At 37.7% G+C, this 16,207-nt stretch overlaps 2 protein-coding genes and 1 long non-coding RNA gene across 5 annotated transcripts; 2 read left to right on the top strand and 1 right to left on the bottom strand.

Annotated features, from left to right (window-relative positions):
• The first annotated feature begins 3,894 nt into the window (after positions 1-3,894).
• LOC125219391 (uncharacterized) lies at positions 3,895-4,696 on the top strand. Its single transcript, XR_007176125.2, has 2 exons — positions 3,895-4,181; positions 4,361-4,696. It is a non-coding gene; the product is annotated as an uncharacterized LOC125219391 (long non-coding RNA).
• Positions 4,697-5,695: 999 nt separating this feature from the next.
• On the top strand, positions 5,696-8,328 carry LOC125221627 (transcription factor GTE2-like). 2 transcript variants are annotated; one of them, XR_007176391.2, is made up of 4 exons: positions 5,696-7,436; positions 7,545-7,791; positions 7,879-8,015; positions 8,114-8,328. XR_007176391.2 is itself a non-coding variant. In XM_048123799.2 (3 exons), the coding sequence occupies exons 1-3, from the start codon at positions 5,937-5,939 to the stop codon at positions 7,935-7,937; spliced, it is 1,806 nt and encodes a 601-aa protein (XP_047979756.1). In that variant the 5' UTR covers positions 5,696-5,936; the 3' UTR covers positions 7,938-8,328. The 2 variants fall into 2 exon arrangements, 1 of the variants encoding a protein (XP_047979756.1); XM_048123799.2 differs by having other exon boundaries at positions 7,879-8,328.
• A 481-nt stretch (positions 8,329-8,809) lies between these two features.
• LOC125221626 (DNA polymerase V family) lies at positions 8,810-15,363 on the bottom strand. 2 transcript variants are annotated; one of them, XM_048123798.2, is made up of 9 exons: positions 15,166-15,363; positions 14,361-15,020; positions 13,468-13,593; positions 13,192-13,389; positions 12,692-12,916; positions 11,476-12,600; positions 10,733-11,017; positions 9,964-10,405; positions 8,810-9,863 (listed from the first exon to the last, which is right to left on the bottom strand). In XM_048123798.2, the coding sequence occupies exons 2-9, from the start codon at positions 14,991-14,993 to the stop codon at positions 9,022-9,024; spliced, it is 3,876 nt and encodes a 1,291-aa protein (XP_047979755.1). In that variant the 5' UTR covers positions 14,994-15,020; positions 15,166-15,363; the 3' UTR covers positions 8,810-9,021. The 2 variants fall into 2 exon arrangements, with proteins under 2 accessions (XP_047979755.1, XP_047979754.1); XM_048123797.2 differs by having other exon boundaries at positions 15,202-15,363.
• Positions 15,364-16,207: the final 844 nt, after the last annotated feature.

The raw sequence follows: 16,207 nt of genomic DNA, 5'->3' as shown, positions 1-16,207 counted from the left end.
TAACTTCTTCATCCGAGTTCCGATTGAGGCGTACAAGGTACCCACGCGAAGCTATTTCAAAGACAAAGATAATGATAGTAAGATAAAAGAATTTGGACATTGTCTTAATAGGAAACGGTCAGTTTGAATCAGACCGGAAAACCTGACATGGGAAAATAGCAACCGACAATAAAGTTTATGACATTACACGAACTTTTTAAAGTTCGTGGGAAAAACCAGAATTCATAAAGTTGGTGACTTTAAAAACAGTTACCCCTAAAATAAACTACAATTCACTCTCAATTTCATCTATTAATTTATACTCCACGTAATAGTCAAATTCAACGAAATCAACAAATAGACCAAGTGATTAAGATATGTATATACGAGGAGATCAAAAAAAAAATCTCCAATAGCCTAATAAAAATTAAGAACATCAATATGGGTTTTTAATAATAATATTATCCTCTGCAATCATTTTAATGGATAATACTATCATATTTCACCTATTAAAGAACGACTCGATCCCACCTAAAAATCTAAAATAACATCACTTATTGTACCATCTAAAGTCTATGAAGAAATAAATAATGGAGTATTACAGAGTGATAATGAAAGAGACTTGATGTGATACAAGGCCTCATTGTTCGTGTATTATTTCAAAATTATATTTTTTTCATAAAATTTTAAAAACATTTTGATATAAAAATACATCAAAGTTAATATTCATCTGTAAAAATTGGAATTAAAAAAAAATACCTTATTTATGGATTTATCAACTTCCAAATCATTGTTTATATGATAAAAATAACTATAAATTGTAAGTAAAAAATTTAATTAAGAGAAAAATATATACTACAATCTACGAAAAAGTGAAAGAGATACATAAAATAAGATGTAAAAAAGTAGATCACTGAATTTCTTCAGTATTGTATGGTTTCTTTTGCCACAATTTAATATCTGATTGTTCAAAGTTTAATACTTGCAAAGGGGGAACACGTTAGTTCTATTATAAATAGGGCTTTTAGTATGCTATCGCAATCCATTTTCATTTTTTAATGCATCTGTTACTGTCAAATAATATTAAGGAACTATTGATCTTGGCCTCATGGGTTTAGCATTACATTATTTACATAAAGATTATATACCAATATTAATTATGTAAAATTATTCATTCCAATCTTTGGAGATATTTTAATTTTTGGAAGGTAGCTTTTGTTTTGTAAATTAGATCATTTCTTGGAGTTATGTAGCTTAGAATAATTCTTTGAAGACAAATCAAATACATCACCCTTCGATTTGTTGATTTTTTGTTCTGAAATTGAATTACTATCACTTGGGTGGGGCTTATATTTTATGTAATATGGGCTTAATAACGTAACCAAATTTTGGGCCTTCATTACTTGGAAATTGGGCTTTTCGTACATGGCTTATTTTTTAAATAATTTGGACTTTCATCCATGCATTATAAATGCTGGTTGGATAGAATAATGCAGCGTTCGATTTTCTAAATAAAATAATACCAAAATATAATTTAGGATTGAATTGTGGAATTATTTTAGTCACGTAATTTAGGATTGAGTTATGAGATTATTTTAGTCATGTGACTGTTTATCTATGACTAATTATTCCATAATCAGTGGCGGACACTGAAATTTTAAAGCGGGGAATCTAAACTACTGTTAGTAATTGTTGCATATGGTATTATTGGCGACCCCAAAAATAACTGAGAAATGTATTTATTTTAATCCCGGAATTCAATCTCGTAAACCGAACCCTCACTGTGAACACTATTTAAAATTATTTTAAAATGCTAATTAACAAAATATAAGCGGTGCATATGTTCTCATACATTGCCACGTGTACATGTAAGAAGTAAATGTGACATAATAAACATACTAGAAACAGGCATGGCCCACATATTTCCAATTTCAATATAAACCTTCTTTCCAGAGCATTCTCATCACATCCTCAACAGAAATTTCAAGTAAAGAATTTGATTCATTATTCTCTCCACAACTTTCACTCCACTAAACAAATAAATACTACTCATTATACATACATATAGAAGAGAGTCTAGAGAGAGAAGAGTTCTAAATTTCTTGCGTTAGCAAATCTTGTTAAGAGATGAGTGAGCCACCAAAATATGCTTACCCCTATCCTGCTCAAGGTAACTTGGATTTAATCCATATAATCTTGTTTAAGATTTTTTTATTTTTTATTTTGGTTAGTTTTGATTTGGGTTGGATTGTGTTATAGGATACTACCAGGGGCCGCCGGTGGTGGCGCCGCCACAATATGCGGCAGCGCCGCCGAAGAGGGAGCCCGGATTCTTGGAAGGGTGGTATGTGTTTATATGTGATTTAATTAAATATTGATTTCTTGAATTGTTAAACTGCAAAATAAAATTTTTACTTGTTAGGTAGCTAGAATTGTAGCTTAGTTAAAATAGCCAACGTATATATTCTTTTTAATTGTAATTTATGTGTAGATTTTATTCCTGTAATTTTGTTAGTCTACATATATGTTTGGCAACTAAAATCACGAAGGATGGCCTAATTTTGATATTTCACATTAACTTAAAACGTGGTTAAAATCATGAACTTGATTTGTGATAGTAGATTTTTGGGACTGATGTGGGTGGTCGGATAATCTTGATAGTCGGTCGTGTGGTTGTATAGTTATGTATAATTGCAACTTATATCCGATTGACTATGCCAATTTTGATTCATGGGAAATACAAAATTCGGTCGTGATTGTAGCTACGAATGGCTATAGCCTTTATCCCTATCTTGGAGTACTATGATTGTGATTGTGATTGTGTAATGCAGCCTTGCGGCGATGTGTTGCTGCTGCTTAATGGATGAATGCTGCGACTTGCTTTGGCTCTTCTAAGGACTTCACTCATTTTGTTTAAATCTGCCTTTAAGAAACTATGTACAATATTTTCGTCATAATTAGAAGTAGAGAAAAAAGAAAGTTATGTACTGATATTAATATAATTAAATAATGCCACATTTCTCGCTAGAAATGCTCTGTTTCATGGAGGATTAGAAATGAAATGAAATTGGATATTATGGATACTTAATTTTATTAGTCTTGACCAATCTATTGTGTCCAACAAAAGGCCTTTTTATGTTTTACAAAAAGTTGAGCTAAAATCGATCAATAGCGTAATTATATGAACAATTGAAATTAAAAAAAAAAATCAACAACAAAATGAAATTATTGTATAGGCAAAAACAGAATATATGTGAAATTATTACAGAATAAATTAAAAAAATATAAAAACAAACACAAAACGCAAGACATATTCATATTCTGATACTATCACTTGTGAAACTCGAAATTTAGAAAATATGTAGACTATCTTTAGTGGATTCGGTTTGATTGTACCAAAATAACTAAAATATGAAATAAAATTTTATTGTTCGATGATTGATCACTTGTGGTCAGATTTTTAACCGAGGAGTAGTATTCAAAATCAAAACTTGGTCAAATTCACTAATTTACAAACTACTACTGTATTATTCTTTCTATTAGTAGTATTATTTATTCGGATGATTGGTTAAATGTATTTTCACATGATCAAATAGTTCAAAAATACAATCATGAATTTGCATATGAAAGTTTAATATTATTCCGACGACAAATGTCTCTTCTATCCAAACGACAATTATCTATTGAAGAACACATTTTTTGACTTAGCAAAATGCCCGCATTAAATCCACATTTCACCAAAACCATTTAACTATACTAATTATAATTCAAACGACTTGAATAGATCCATGATCATTATTCCTCCATTAAAAAATTCTAAAAAGGTAGTAAAAAATGTTAAACTAGTATTTTAAAGCGAATTAAAATACTAAATCAAAGATTAGATGTATAAAAAAAAAAGAGCTCAACGTAAAAGTGCTCACGTCACGATTCACACTAAATGCAACGCCAAATTCACATTCAACCACATCGCATAAACCTCCTCCCTCCGCCGCCGCACCTCATTCGCGATCTGCGGCGGCCGGCGGAGATTAACCGTGCGAAATCTCACAACATCAGATCCCGCTGCTCTGCGGCATCAGATCTCGAAAAATCAGTGAAAACATCAGCGATTCGACTCATACACAACGCGGTGGAAACATTATTGGAAATGTGTAGCTGAAATTGGGAAGAATAAAAAAGCAGAAGAGAGTTATAAAAAGGTTTGGGTAGATATGGACGCCACCCCATATATTGCTGTCTTTTATAATTGGGGAAAAAATATTACTGTTTTGCTCATGGGTGGGGCCCACTTTGGCAGTCCTTTGCCATTTTACCCTACTGTTTTCTTTTATCTTATTTTATTATTTTTAGTTCACCTTTTTAATTACTCCATTATCAGGGAAAGGGGTATTACTACCGGTGGCGGATTAAGGGAGGCAAGAGGAGGCGGTCGCCCCCGTCGTGTAACTATTTTTCCCTTATCGAAACGTCATGTCCGCTTCCTCCGTTTGCTTCTGGCGTCGGCTCGAACAACGAAAAAAATAGTCATGTTCATACTAAATCAAGCTTATACTATATATCCCGCTCCCTCCGTTTCTGGATCCTGGATTCGCCACTGATTACTATGATTGTACAATTCAATAATTTTAGGATTGTATAATTCAATAATTTTTCTATAATCGAATCGATTTTTACTTGATGAATGTTATTAATGCATTGTGATGCTTGCATTCAAGATTAGAACACCTAAACAAGAACATTTCTAGCCAATTATTTTTATAGATACTAGGAGTAATATTTTTCATGCTTTTTTGGAATACATCAAGTAAAAATGTAATGATTAAAGTACACATTATTTCAAAAATTCAATAATTTAATAAAATACAAGATTTTCAATCTTAATAATTTCATTGAACATATTCTTTCACTCAATTGCATGTATGCATACTAATTAAACGTATATTTAATGAAAGACGAGATTACCTCTTCATCATCTTGTATGTGGGAAAGTTTTTTTCATCGGTGGGATTGGATGCGCGATTGAAGAGGCATACGCGCAATACACTCAACAAATCTAGACCTCTGTACTTGCAATACAACCGCACCTCAACATCTCCGATAAAGAATTTTCGATACTACTAAAACACCAGCAAGGAAAAGACATTTAATTATAAAAAAAAATATTATTTAAATCATAATACTATCTAAAACACAATTTATGCCGGTATAGGTCAGGTGGGGACACTATAATTACATATTTAGAAAAGTGTTAGTTCTAGAATAAAATGAAGACCAAGACCCAATTGTGGTAAGTAGAAACCTCTATTAAATTGAAGGGCATAATAGTAAAATTCTAGCAAAGTCGGCTTTTTTAACGTTCTTCCCGCGGTGCACGTGACAAACCGAGTTATCTTCACATTCACGTCGTCAATTCCACGTCACCGCTCCCAGTGGGCCCCACACGAACCCTAAGAAGTGCCACGTGCGACTCATCTCAGCTCAGACACAAACGCCTTGCCATCCTCTCAATTCCACCCATCGGACGTCCAGAAACGCGCCACGTGTCCAACAGCCCAATCTGGGCCGTCCGCGACAGATGTCCCCGGTCAACTGCCCGCCAGCAAACAAAGTCACTTTTTGCCGTGGGATTGGCCGATCGACGGCTGCGATGCTGCCCGTGATATCAGCGGGCAGATCTCGTCGCCTTTAAGAGCACGCCCTCTCCTTCTGATTTCTTCGCTCAAACCCTAATGTCTACACATCGTTGTGAAATTGGTGTTTAGAATCATTTCCTTTTTTCGTTTTCCCCCAAATTCTAGCTGATTTTTTTTTATTTAATTTAATCTAGCTCTGAGCTGCCGCAGATCGTTTGGCGAGAGGAGGGAAGGTCCGATTCCGGCTGTTCGATACATGATTTTTGGGGGAAATTGCTGCCGGAGGCTCGACGGAGCTGAGCGTTGCCGTCGGTGTGATTCATGGCGTCCGCCGTTCTAGCGAGCCAGAATGAAACGAGCTGGAGCCACATGGGAAAGACGCAGTTCGTGAATCCTCACGTCAATTCAAACCCTCACCCTAATTTTAAGAAGAAGCAGAAGCAATTCCACCACCCGTCTGCAACGAACGCCGCCGCCCCTCGTTATCGTAGCAACGTCGATTTGCCGGCCGCGACGCAGACGGCGTCCGATGATGCGTATTCCTTCAACCAGGCCCCCACACCTCGTGAAGCGGGGAATTACGGCGGCTATTTGACCTTCAATGTCTCGACGTACACGAAGTCGAAGCTGCTGGAGCTCCGGAAACGCCTCTCGGCCGAGCTCGATCAGATCCGTGATTTGCGAGATCGGATTGAGTTTGGTCGGTTCAACAATGTTGAAACCCCTAGATCTCAACCGAAATCGAAGAAATTTAGCGGCAGCAAGCGTCCTGGCCCTGCGATTGGATCCGCCCCCAAGAATTTTGTCAATGAATTTGACAATGGCTCTTTCGAGGCGGTCAATTTTGGGGATTTGTTGAAGGAATGCGAGAAGATCGTCAATAAATTGATCAAATGCAAACACGGGTATGTTTTCAAAGTTCCGGTGGATGCAAAAGCTTTCCAGCTTCACGATTACCACGATATTGTGAAGCATCCCATGGATCTCGGCACCGTGAAAGCGAATCTGGCAAAAAATTTATACCGTACGCCTGCAGAATTCGCCGCTGACGTTAGGCTGACTTTTAACAATGCGTTGCTCTACAACCCTAAGTCGGATCCTGTTAACGCGATGGCCGAGGAAATGCTGATGCGGTTCGAGGAGCTGTTCAAGCCGGTGCAGGAGAAGCTCGACAAGCGGCTTGAGAAGGAGCCCCGCGAGTTCAACATCAACAATGATTTCCCTTTCCGTGAGGTTGAGGAATTGCAGGGGAGCTCTTGGAACAACAATGGTTCTCAGATTCTATCCGCGAAGAAGAAGCCGAAAGCTAGCCATGTTCCGGTTTCCCACATTATGAAGAAGTCTGAAGGAATGCATTCGTCCATGCAAGCCCATTCTAGTGCCTCAACGCCTTCTAATCCGCCTCCACCGCCGATGAATCCACCGGAGCCGATGCCCCCTTCGCCGGTGAGAGCTCCTCCTCTGCCCGTAGCAAAGGAGCAAAGAAGAGTAGTGGCGCCCAAGCTGCCGAAGCCGAGAGCTAAGGATGTGAATAAGAGAGATATGAGTATGGACGAGAAGCAGAAGCTGGGACTTGGGTTGCAGAGTATGCCCCAGGAGAAAATGCCTCAGTTGGTGCAGATAATCAGGAAGAGGAATGAGCATTTGGCTCAGGATGGCGATGAAATTGAGCTTGATATTGAGGCTCTTGACACGGAGACGCTGTGGGAACTTGACCGCTTTGTGACGAATTGGAAGAAGTTGGTGAGCAAGACAAAGCGGCAAGCGTTGATGATGAACAACAATCCAGCTCCCACCAGTCCTGTTACCGATGCTGATATGGTAAGAGTTGTATTTGCAATCAAGAATTGTTTTATTTTGGTATTTTTACTAGTTTTGACAATGTTGGTTTTGTTGGTGTTTACTTATGTTGATGCTAATGTTGTGTAGGGTGCAATGAGTGACAAGAATGATGACCTGGGTAAGAAGATGAAAGACGAGGAAGAAGATGTGGATATTGATGATGATATGCCGGCAGCGAGCTTCCCTCCCGTGGAGATCGATAAAGATGAAGGGCTAGGTGGCGGTGGCGGTGATGCTGATGAAGGGCTTGGTGGAGGCGGTGGTGGTGGTGGCAATGCCAGCAGTAGCTCGAGCAGTTCTGGCAGCTCGAGTAGCGATTCATCATCCTCGAGTGGTATTGATACTGATTCTTCTTGCGTTTCTACCTTGTGTTGAGAGAAAACAAAAAAAATGCTCATTTGTTTGAGCTTGCTTTGTACAGATTCAGATTCAGGGAGTTCCTCTGGTAGTGAATCAGACGCAAATGATGCACAGTCTTGACAACTGTTTGATCAAATCTGAATGAATTCAATGATCGGCATTTGGTTGCTGTAATGAATGAGCATATTTGTTCATGAGGTATAATGGTGTTAAGTAGTGTGGCTTGTAGTAGCTTTCTTGCCATTTTAGTAATGTACATGAGCATGAGCTGAATATATTTGAAATTGGCTTTGCAGAATGGCAAATGAGGCTGTTGTTGTAGTTGCTGGATGAAGAAAGAAAAGACTAAATGTTGGGTTTTTTTTCTCCAAAGAAAGTGGTAGCTTAAGCTTAGGTGATGATGAACAGATATTATTGTTAAAATCGTGTAGATAGTTTGGTTAGGTTAACTTGTACAGTTTTTATCTCCCCCAAAAAATGGAAGAAAGCTATTTACTGCTATTGTTATTCAGCTTGTGCCTTCTGAATTACTCCAGTTTCATGTCTCTATCTATTAACACAAGAAAACTCACAATTTGTGTGTATACCATTTCAAAAGTAGTCTTATCTTTATAGAAGAGAGTATTAAACACAAGTAATGAAAAATGCTAGCAGAAGTTGTCAATATCTGAGTGTATACGTGTATGTATAATCCTATAAAAACAGAAGTCTCCATAATGGTATGTTTGGTAGGGGTGATAACTCACTCGTTATTCCTTCAATCGATAAATTGGCAAGTCTGGAAGACCGGGTTCAATAGCAACCCCTAGATGTGTTATTTTACTTTTTTTTCTCTTTACTAATTTTGCATTAAAAACTACTCCTAGTATATATGATTGTAAAAGTAGTCAATTTTTATATATCGATGAGAGTATTAAACATGAGCACTTATGGCAGAAGTTGTCAATATCTATGATTTCATATTACAAAACAGAATCAAGTAAACAGGCAAATTGAACTCAAAGCTGAATCTAGAAGAAAAATTAAGTAATTGTGTAACACAACAATAACAACTTGAGACACAACAGATTTGGTGAAGAAAAATGTCCTAAGGGCTAGATGAGAACAAACACAGTGCAAAATTGAGTCCTAAGACTTGACCAGATCAAAGTTCAACAATAGTGTATAGGAAATCAAACTTGCCTCTTTGCTGAAATACAACATCTCAAACTTGTTTCTTCAGAGCAAGAAATGTATCACCAAGTTGGGATCGACAGGCAGCACAACCATCTTCTTCCAAAGCATCAACAAAGCTAGAACTGAGCTTAAAAGTTGCAAGCATCTGGAACACCTTGCTGCAAAATTTCCGCACGCCAGCTCTCCTCGCCTGCTTTTCGGGCATATTCGTCACCAGGTGCTTGATCAAATTGCTTAGCTTTGGAACATGGCTTTTCAAAAACTGTTCTGATGTCTTTTCAGTAGCACTACTGTGAGACTTTAGCACCTCTGTAACCAAATCCAGGGCTTCAACTTGGCGAAACTGCGATTTTGCGCAGCTGCATTTCTCCAATAGGAAACTGAATAGCTGTTTCCCAATCCACGGTCGCCTTCTGAATATTTCTTTCAGGAACTCGCATTTCATTTGTGATTTCTTGCTATCAAAGTAGTCCACTAAAATATTCTGCAGTATATCACAGACCTTCTGTAGCTCAGACTCTGAGAAGTTGCTAGCGTCGATAATTTTCAGAATCCAAAATGTTGAGCTTCGGGCGAGGGAATTGATCAGGCGGTGACGACTCCAGGAGGCGGATTGTTTCTTCTTGGATGGATTAGAGGCAGATTTTTTTCTTTTGAAAGGCTTTGCTGCCAGCTTCAGATACTTTTCTAGGAGAGGCTCGAGTATTGCAACCGACACTGTTTCTCCTTTTGGATACTCTTTAGCTTTTAGTATTTTCTTTTGTATAATCCCCCATATACGCTGACCAAGCTGCTCGCTTCCTTCAGTTGTTTGTGGGTTAATAAATGCTTGAGCAAGGTTTGAGAATATTTTGATCACCTGCGGTTTACCTGCATCAACAATATCCAAAGACGATTAGATCGTATGTTTTAACTAAGGAATGGATCAGAGCTTAAAACAAGATGTGCCCCTACGATCATTTTAACTTGCCTGGATTTTCGTGCAGGTACAACTCTAGCAATGAGAGGACGCGGAGCTTAAAGAGCACAAGCTGCGAATGTGCAGTTTCTCCTCCGGCTTGGTTCTTCTTTTCCCTGAATATCCGTGCAAGATAAGTATCCATTCGGAACATTGCATCATCATCCATTCCCTCATCAGATTCATCATCAGACGCATCAGGGAGTTCAGCAGTGACTGCATCAACCCCAACCACTGCCTCGGACTCATCTGTCTGTTGATCACTGTCTGCAGTTTCACCTGTCTCGGCCTCATCAGACTCTTCAGCTTCTTCAAGACCAAGCAGATCATCTTCGCCATCATCATCATCACTATCTGAATTGTGGTGGCGAGCAGGTTTCAAATCCTTTTTGACAACCCTCAACATACGATGTAAACCATCATCTGTTATATCTTTACAGAAGCATTTGAAAACCTGTACGATATCACGAAAAAATTTAGCATAGAGAAGGGTAATCGAAAGCAACAGGGGGACGCAACAATGTCTTTTATAGCTATAGGTGAATCATCAAGTAATGCAGGCCTGAAGTTGGATAGCTAAAGGAATCATTCTTTAAGATATACTCCCTCCGTCCCCCAAAGTTTATTCCACTACACACCTTCATTTAATACAAAGTCAAATAATTTCTTAAAACCCGCGCCAGGTCAAATTGGGACAAACTTTGGGGGACGGAGGGAGTAGTATAAGGTAAAGATGCATATAATTAACTATGGGGAAGTGACATGAATATTTAGTTGGTACCTGCTCAATGGCAGATCGCAAAGGAGCAGATGACTGCGGCAACAGAGAGAGCATTGTGTCCACAAGTACATCCATCAGTTCAGGCGCACCATCCTCCTCAGGTTCATCTTCTCCAGAGGATTCGAGATCAGAAGAGGCAAAAGCTTTTTTACAACACATGACAACTTCGCTGGCAGCTTCGAAGAATTCTCCAGGACGAAGTATGATTTGAAGCAGTAGTTGTATAAGCAAATATCTCAGAGCATGTATCTTAATTGCATCTGTGGTGGTAGCACACTTACGTTCCTATAACAACCAAAATAGTAATGAGAAGTTCTCCTAAGCACCACCAGCATAATCTTTGCAGCAAAGCCAAGATTTAAGTCATTAAAACTAATTTAGAGGTCTGAGTAAGACCCCAAATTTCAAGTCATGGGTCAAAAAGCGCAATTTGCAAATAGATTTTATCACAAATATAAGAAATCTAACATCTAATACGATTGGTCAAATTAAAAACATCCTATAAACATATAAATACGTTAGTTTCAAATACTCCAAAAATCTCTTTCCCGTCTTCACACGTGAAAATATAATTGGAATCTGATAGTTTATGCGCTGGGAATAGCTAAATTACATTAAAAAAATTCCTACCAGACCTATATACTCATCAGATAAAAAAAACAGAGATTATTAAAACACATTTAAGAAGTAAAGTGATGAAAGGGAGTATTATCATGAGATGCAGGGGCTAACATAGACTGTACCTCATTTGACAGTTGACTTTCCATGGCCTGCAGTTTCTTGAATGCTTTTTCATCATCACTATTCAAAGCCCTTGACAGAGAAACTGAAGGAATGTTGTATAATATACCCAGAAACCGCATAAAGTAAGACCCGAGATCCTTTGCCTCAACACCACTTGCCACAGCATGAGGCCCCTCTCCTTTCTGTGCATTTGAAAGCAACAACTGAAGCTGCTCAATACACATATGGGATAAAGCACTAGGAATTACTGATTTAGGCCATCGGAACGTTTCTTGTAGTTCAAAAGATGTTACTTCGGTTCCCAGTGATGATGAGAATAGACCTTGAACTGCCAGAAACTTCAGAACTTCTTTCTCCACACGGAATTTTGCAGCATCCTGTTCAAGCTTCAAATGCTTTTGAACAGCAGGAAGGGATTCCACAACCCAACTTTTAAGAAATTCAGCAGTTCCAACTGTCCCAGCAGCATCTTTATCTTCAATAGATCCGATCTCAGAATTGTCATCAGTAGTTTGACTTTGATCTGAAGGTTCTTCTGAAGATTGATCTTCGTCAAGAAACATGGTCACCAAACTTTCAATAAACAGAATACAGCCAGGCTCAGTTTTGAAATCTGACATCAAACCTTTGACTGTTTTTGATCTGGTGATACAATCAAATTTTCCATTGCTGTGTTTCTGCAGAGCCATAATAACCTCAACCCTCCTGGTGTCATCATTCACTACCCACTCAGATAGTTCTTTAAGAAAATGTTGAGCAACTTTATAAAGCCAAGAATCTTTTGTGGATAGTACGTCCATAAGACCTTGGACAACCTTGTATGACAATATAACATGCACATAAGAAGCAGGAAGCTTTGGAAGCAGAAGCAACAGTACATCCAATGCTAACTTTTTGCGATCGTGAGATGAGGTTAGAAGCGACCCTTGAATTATTATTTCACAGAAGCTGACCAGATTTTTTTCCATATCTTCGTCAGCAGAGCTACTCTTACGACTTTTTTTGTGCTTCTTGCTCGAAATTGGACCTGATGCTGAATCAGCATCTTGTATAACATCAGGTAACAGATAACTAATAAGGACAGGCCATACACTATGCACTCGTGGCTGACAGAAGGTAGACTCCTGCATTACACCAGACATATAGATCAGCAATGACTTGAAATATCACTTAATCAGTAATAAAAATCTGTAAGAAAATAAATATGAGTAGTACCTTCAGGCAACTGGAAACAGTGGATAGGTAATCAGTAGCAAAAATGGCACTTTTGCTAAAGGGGGAAGGCAGTAGTTTATTAAATTTATGGTCGATAGAAACTTTTTCTTGTATTTTAAGAGCTAAAAGTAATGCGTCCGGATTTCCAGCTTCAGTTGCTCCTTCTAACCACTCCTGTAGCCCCGGTGCCTCAAGAATATGCTCCAGCAGTGCTTCCTCAGGCAACTAAACCATTACACAGATACAGGGCAACATTTAGTCATGGGTAGGAAAACTATAATTAAACAATCCTGAGAAGATATGGCACTGAGGAAGTGTTATAGCTAATACATAAAGTGGTTCCAAGTAAATTTTATGTGCAGATGTCCCAACACAATCTAATAGAGTAATTACAGAAGAACAAGTCTTAAGGATTATTACTACTGTGAGCGAAATCTTGTTCCACTCATCAGCATGATGGAAAAAATAATATATGCTGTAGGCAATATATGATGGATTACCTTTCCAACTATCTCCAGTAAAATAGTAACAGCAGGCTCTTGTAAGTACCGTTTCTTAGCTGCAAGATCAATAAGACATTTGGTAAATTCTTTGATGAGTACACTGTTATTATTCGACTTCCATTCTTCAGTAAGCTTTCCCGATCTTGCAAGAGCCCCGTATGCAAATAAACGGCCTAGTAGGCAGTCTTTAACCTCCTATAGACAAAAGGTGCCACATAAATTAAAAAACAAATCTCAATAATTGACTTCATTTGAGGAGGGATCATTATTCACCTGACCCTTCATCGAAGATGAGACCTCCAGCAAACTTGTAATTAGCTTTAGCAATGACTCTAATTTAATGCTACGAACCGTGGCAACTAGCATTGTGAGACCTAATGCAAACCCTTGTCTTGCACACTGCAACAGAAGAGTAGAAAAAATTAAGAAGAAAAATAAGCAGTGTATTCAATAAAATCTTCACTGGGACATATTACATGCATAACTCAGTTAAAAATCGCAATAAAATAACTCTCAGAGAACTTTCTTGGCAACATTCCTATTAAGTGTACCACAACTTTCTCTGCATATTCAGATATAGTGGAAGGGTTTCTATTGCTAGTAAACATGAAACATTAATCCGCAAAAACATATTAAAAATTTTAAATCTTGAAATCTCAAATCTAATATCAATAATTATTTTCAAGTCTGCACCAAAATCAAAAGGATTAGAGTCTTAGACAATCCATATAAGACCTTTACTGCCCACTTAGAACCAAAGAACAAATGATGCCTTATCTGACTTATGCATGTCAAATATAATGCTCTTACTTACCAGGTAATCTTAACCCATCATTGCTCATATTTTCAATATTTACAATTGCGCAAATGAGTATGTGGTAAACTACACACCCAAGTCTTTGATAAGTTGTTAAATGTGAGAAAATTAACTAAGGAGAAAATGGAAAAACAATATATTGGAGGTAAAAAGGATTCAATTTAACATGAAAAAACCCATCCTGTTGCAGCTCTGTGCAGTTTGATATGCCAGAAACAATAAATATCGCAAAAGCATGAAACTACATGAAATTCATCCAAATTCAACCATCCATAAAATTCTTGGCCAATAACAGCAAAAAAATAAAATAAAAATAAAGATCATCTGCAATAGAAATTAGAAACCGCACCTCTCTAGATGAGGAAACACCACGAATAAGCCTCCGCACAGCATACCTCACAGAGGGAGCACAGTTATTCAACCCATCATCCTTCTCCGCTTCTAGTTTCGACTTATCCTCTACCTCATCCTTATTCTCCAACTTATCATACGCATTCTGAACTTGCCTCAACTCCACAGCCAACGTCTTAGCTGCCGCTTCCCTCACACTCGCATCTGCAGCTGCTAGCTCCTTAAACACCCCGATGTGGAACTTAGGCAACAATCCCCCACCACCACTACTTGTTCCACCACTCTCATTACCATCATTTTTCGAATCCACCTCCATCTTTTCAGCCCCCGAATCGATTTTCTTCCCCTCCCCGCTGTGCCTCACCTTATCCTTCAACTTCCTATGTTTTTTCCTCTCCATCGAATTCAACGGAGCCCTGTGAGCATTCGAAGATGCCGGTGTGGCATCAGCATCATTCACATTCTCAGCCTCTGGTAGCTCAATATCCTTCTTCTTTTTCTCCTTTTTCATCCTCTTTTTTGAGGGCTCCACATCCGAATTCTCGGAGCTCACATTCAATTTCTGCCTATCCTCACCATTTTCCAACGCGGATTCCTTCTTCGAACTCGATTCTCTCTTCTTGCTACCCATTTAACTCAGCTTGAAATTTGAATTTCTCTGCACACGCATAAAAACACACATCATATCTATATCTATACTAACAAAAGTTATAAATCTCTACAAATACATGTAAAAATGAGAAGGAACTCAATCTAGAATAGAAACAAAATCAATTCAAACAGAAGCAATAAAATCAGAATACTTGAATTGAAGATAATCAATAGCTGCTACAACACACCACGGCGAGGCAAGAGAGCGGCAATGCGACGAGGTATGGCGGTGGAGTAGCGAGGCAGGCGGCGCGGCGAGTGAGTCAGGCGGTGCGGGTTTCGCCGGTAAAGGGGAGAGAAGGGTATAGTGGCGCCACTTTTATTAGGGTTTGAGGTAATATGTGTATACAGTTGCGACTTAATTAGTATGGGCCTTTATATGCTAGTGTTATCGAAGCTAAGTTCTATTGTTATTCAAACGAAATTATTATTGATTTAAGTAAATTAATTTAAGTATATACTCCTACTAATTAATTTATTCTAACCTTTTTATTATTCTTTAATATTCCATCTATCAAAATTATTAAAGCTTTTATAATGATAAATGAATTTAATTATTTATATTTGATACTATATAAATTGTAGTAGTATAATTTATAAGGTTTGTATTAAAATAAAATGACAACACTTCTTAAATTAACACCATACCACCATTCATAGCCAATCATTTGTACATGTGGACGAATAATAAGCTGTCATATGGCAATTATAAAAATTGTTCAAGGGTAAATTTTCACGGACTGCAATATCCAATACGCTAGACTGCAATTTTTTCCTTCTGCAATATCCAATACGCTAGAATGCAATCTAGCGTTTATACTATTGCAGTCTAACGTTTATAATATTGCAGTCTAGCGTGGTGTCACAGTGTCACTTTAAAAGGTGTTGTCATTTTAACGCATCTATTTATATTTAAATTAGTTAACGTTGCATATATAGTTTAGTTAATTTTGATTTATTCTTCGACGTAATATATGTTGTGTCTATATATTGTTATTTATTGAATTTAAATTTGGCCAAAGCTAATATATTGATTGTGAAAACTTATATTATTATAGTAGCTTGATTATCTTAAATTATTGTGGAAAAATCACGACTATTGTGTATCGCGCACGGGGTTAATAACTAGTGCTCCGTAATACAAAATGTAAAGACCTCGATGGCATATAATCAAAAGGAAGAAACGGTTAGAAG

Source organism: Salvia hispanica, chromosome 1, assembly GCF_029641045.1.
Source record: "Salvia hispanica isolate PSC_SH4W2 chromosome 1, Shi_PSC_v1, whole genome shotgun sequence".
In the NCBI taxonomy this organism is placed as follows: Eukaryota; Viridiplantae; Streptophyta; class Magnoliopsida; order Lamiales; family Lamiaceae; genus Salvia; species Salvia hispanica.
This window is presented reverse-complemented; position numbering and strand designations above follow the sequence as displayed.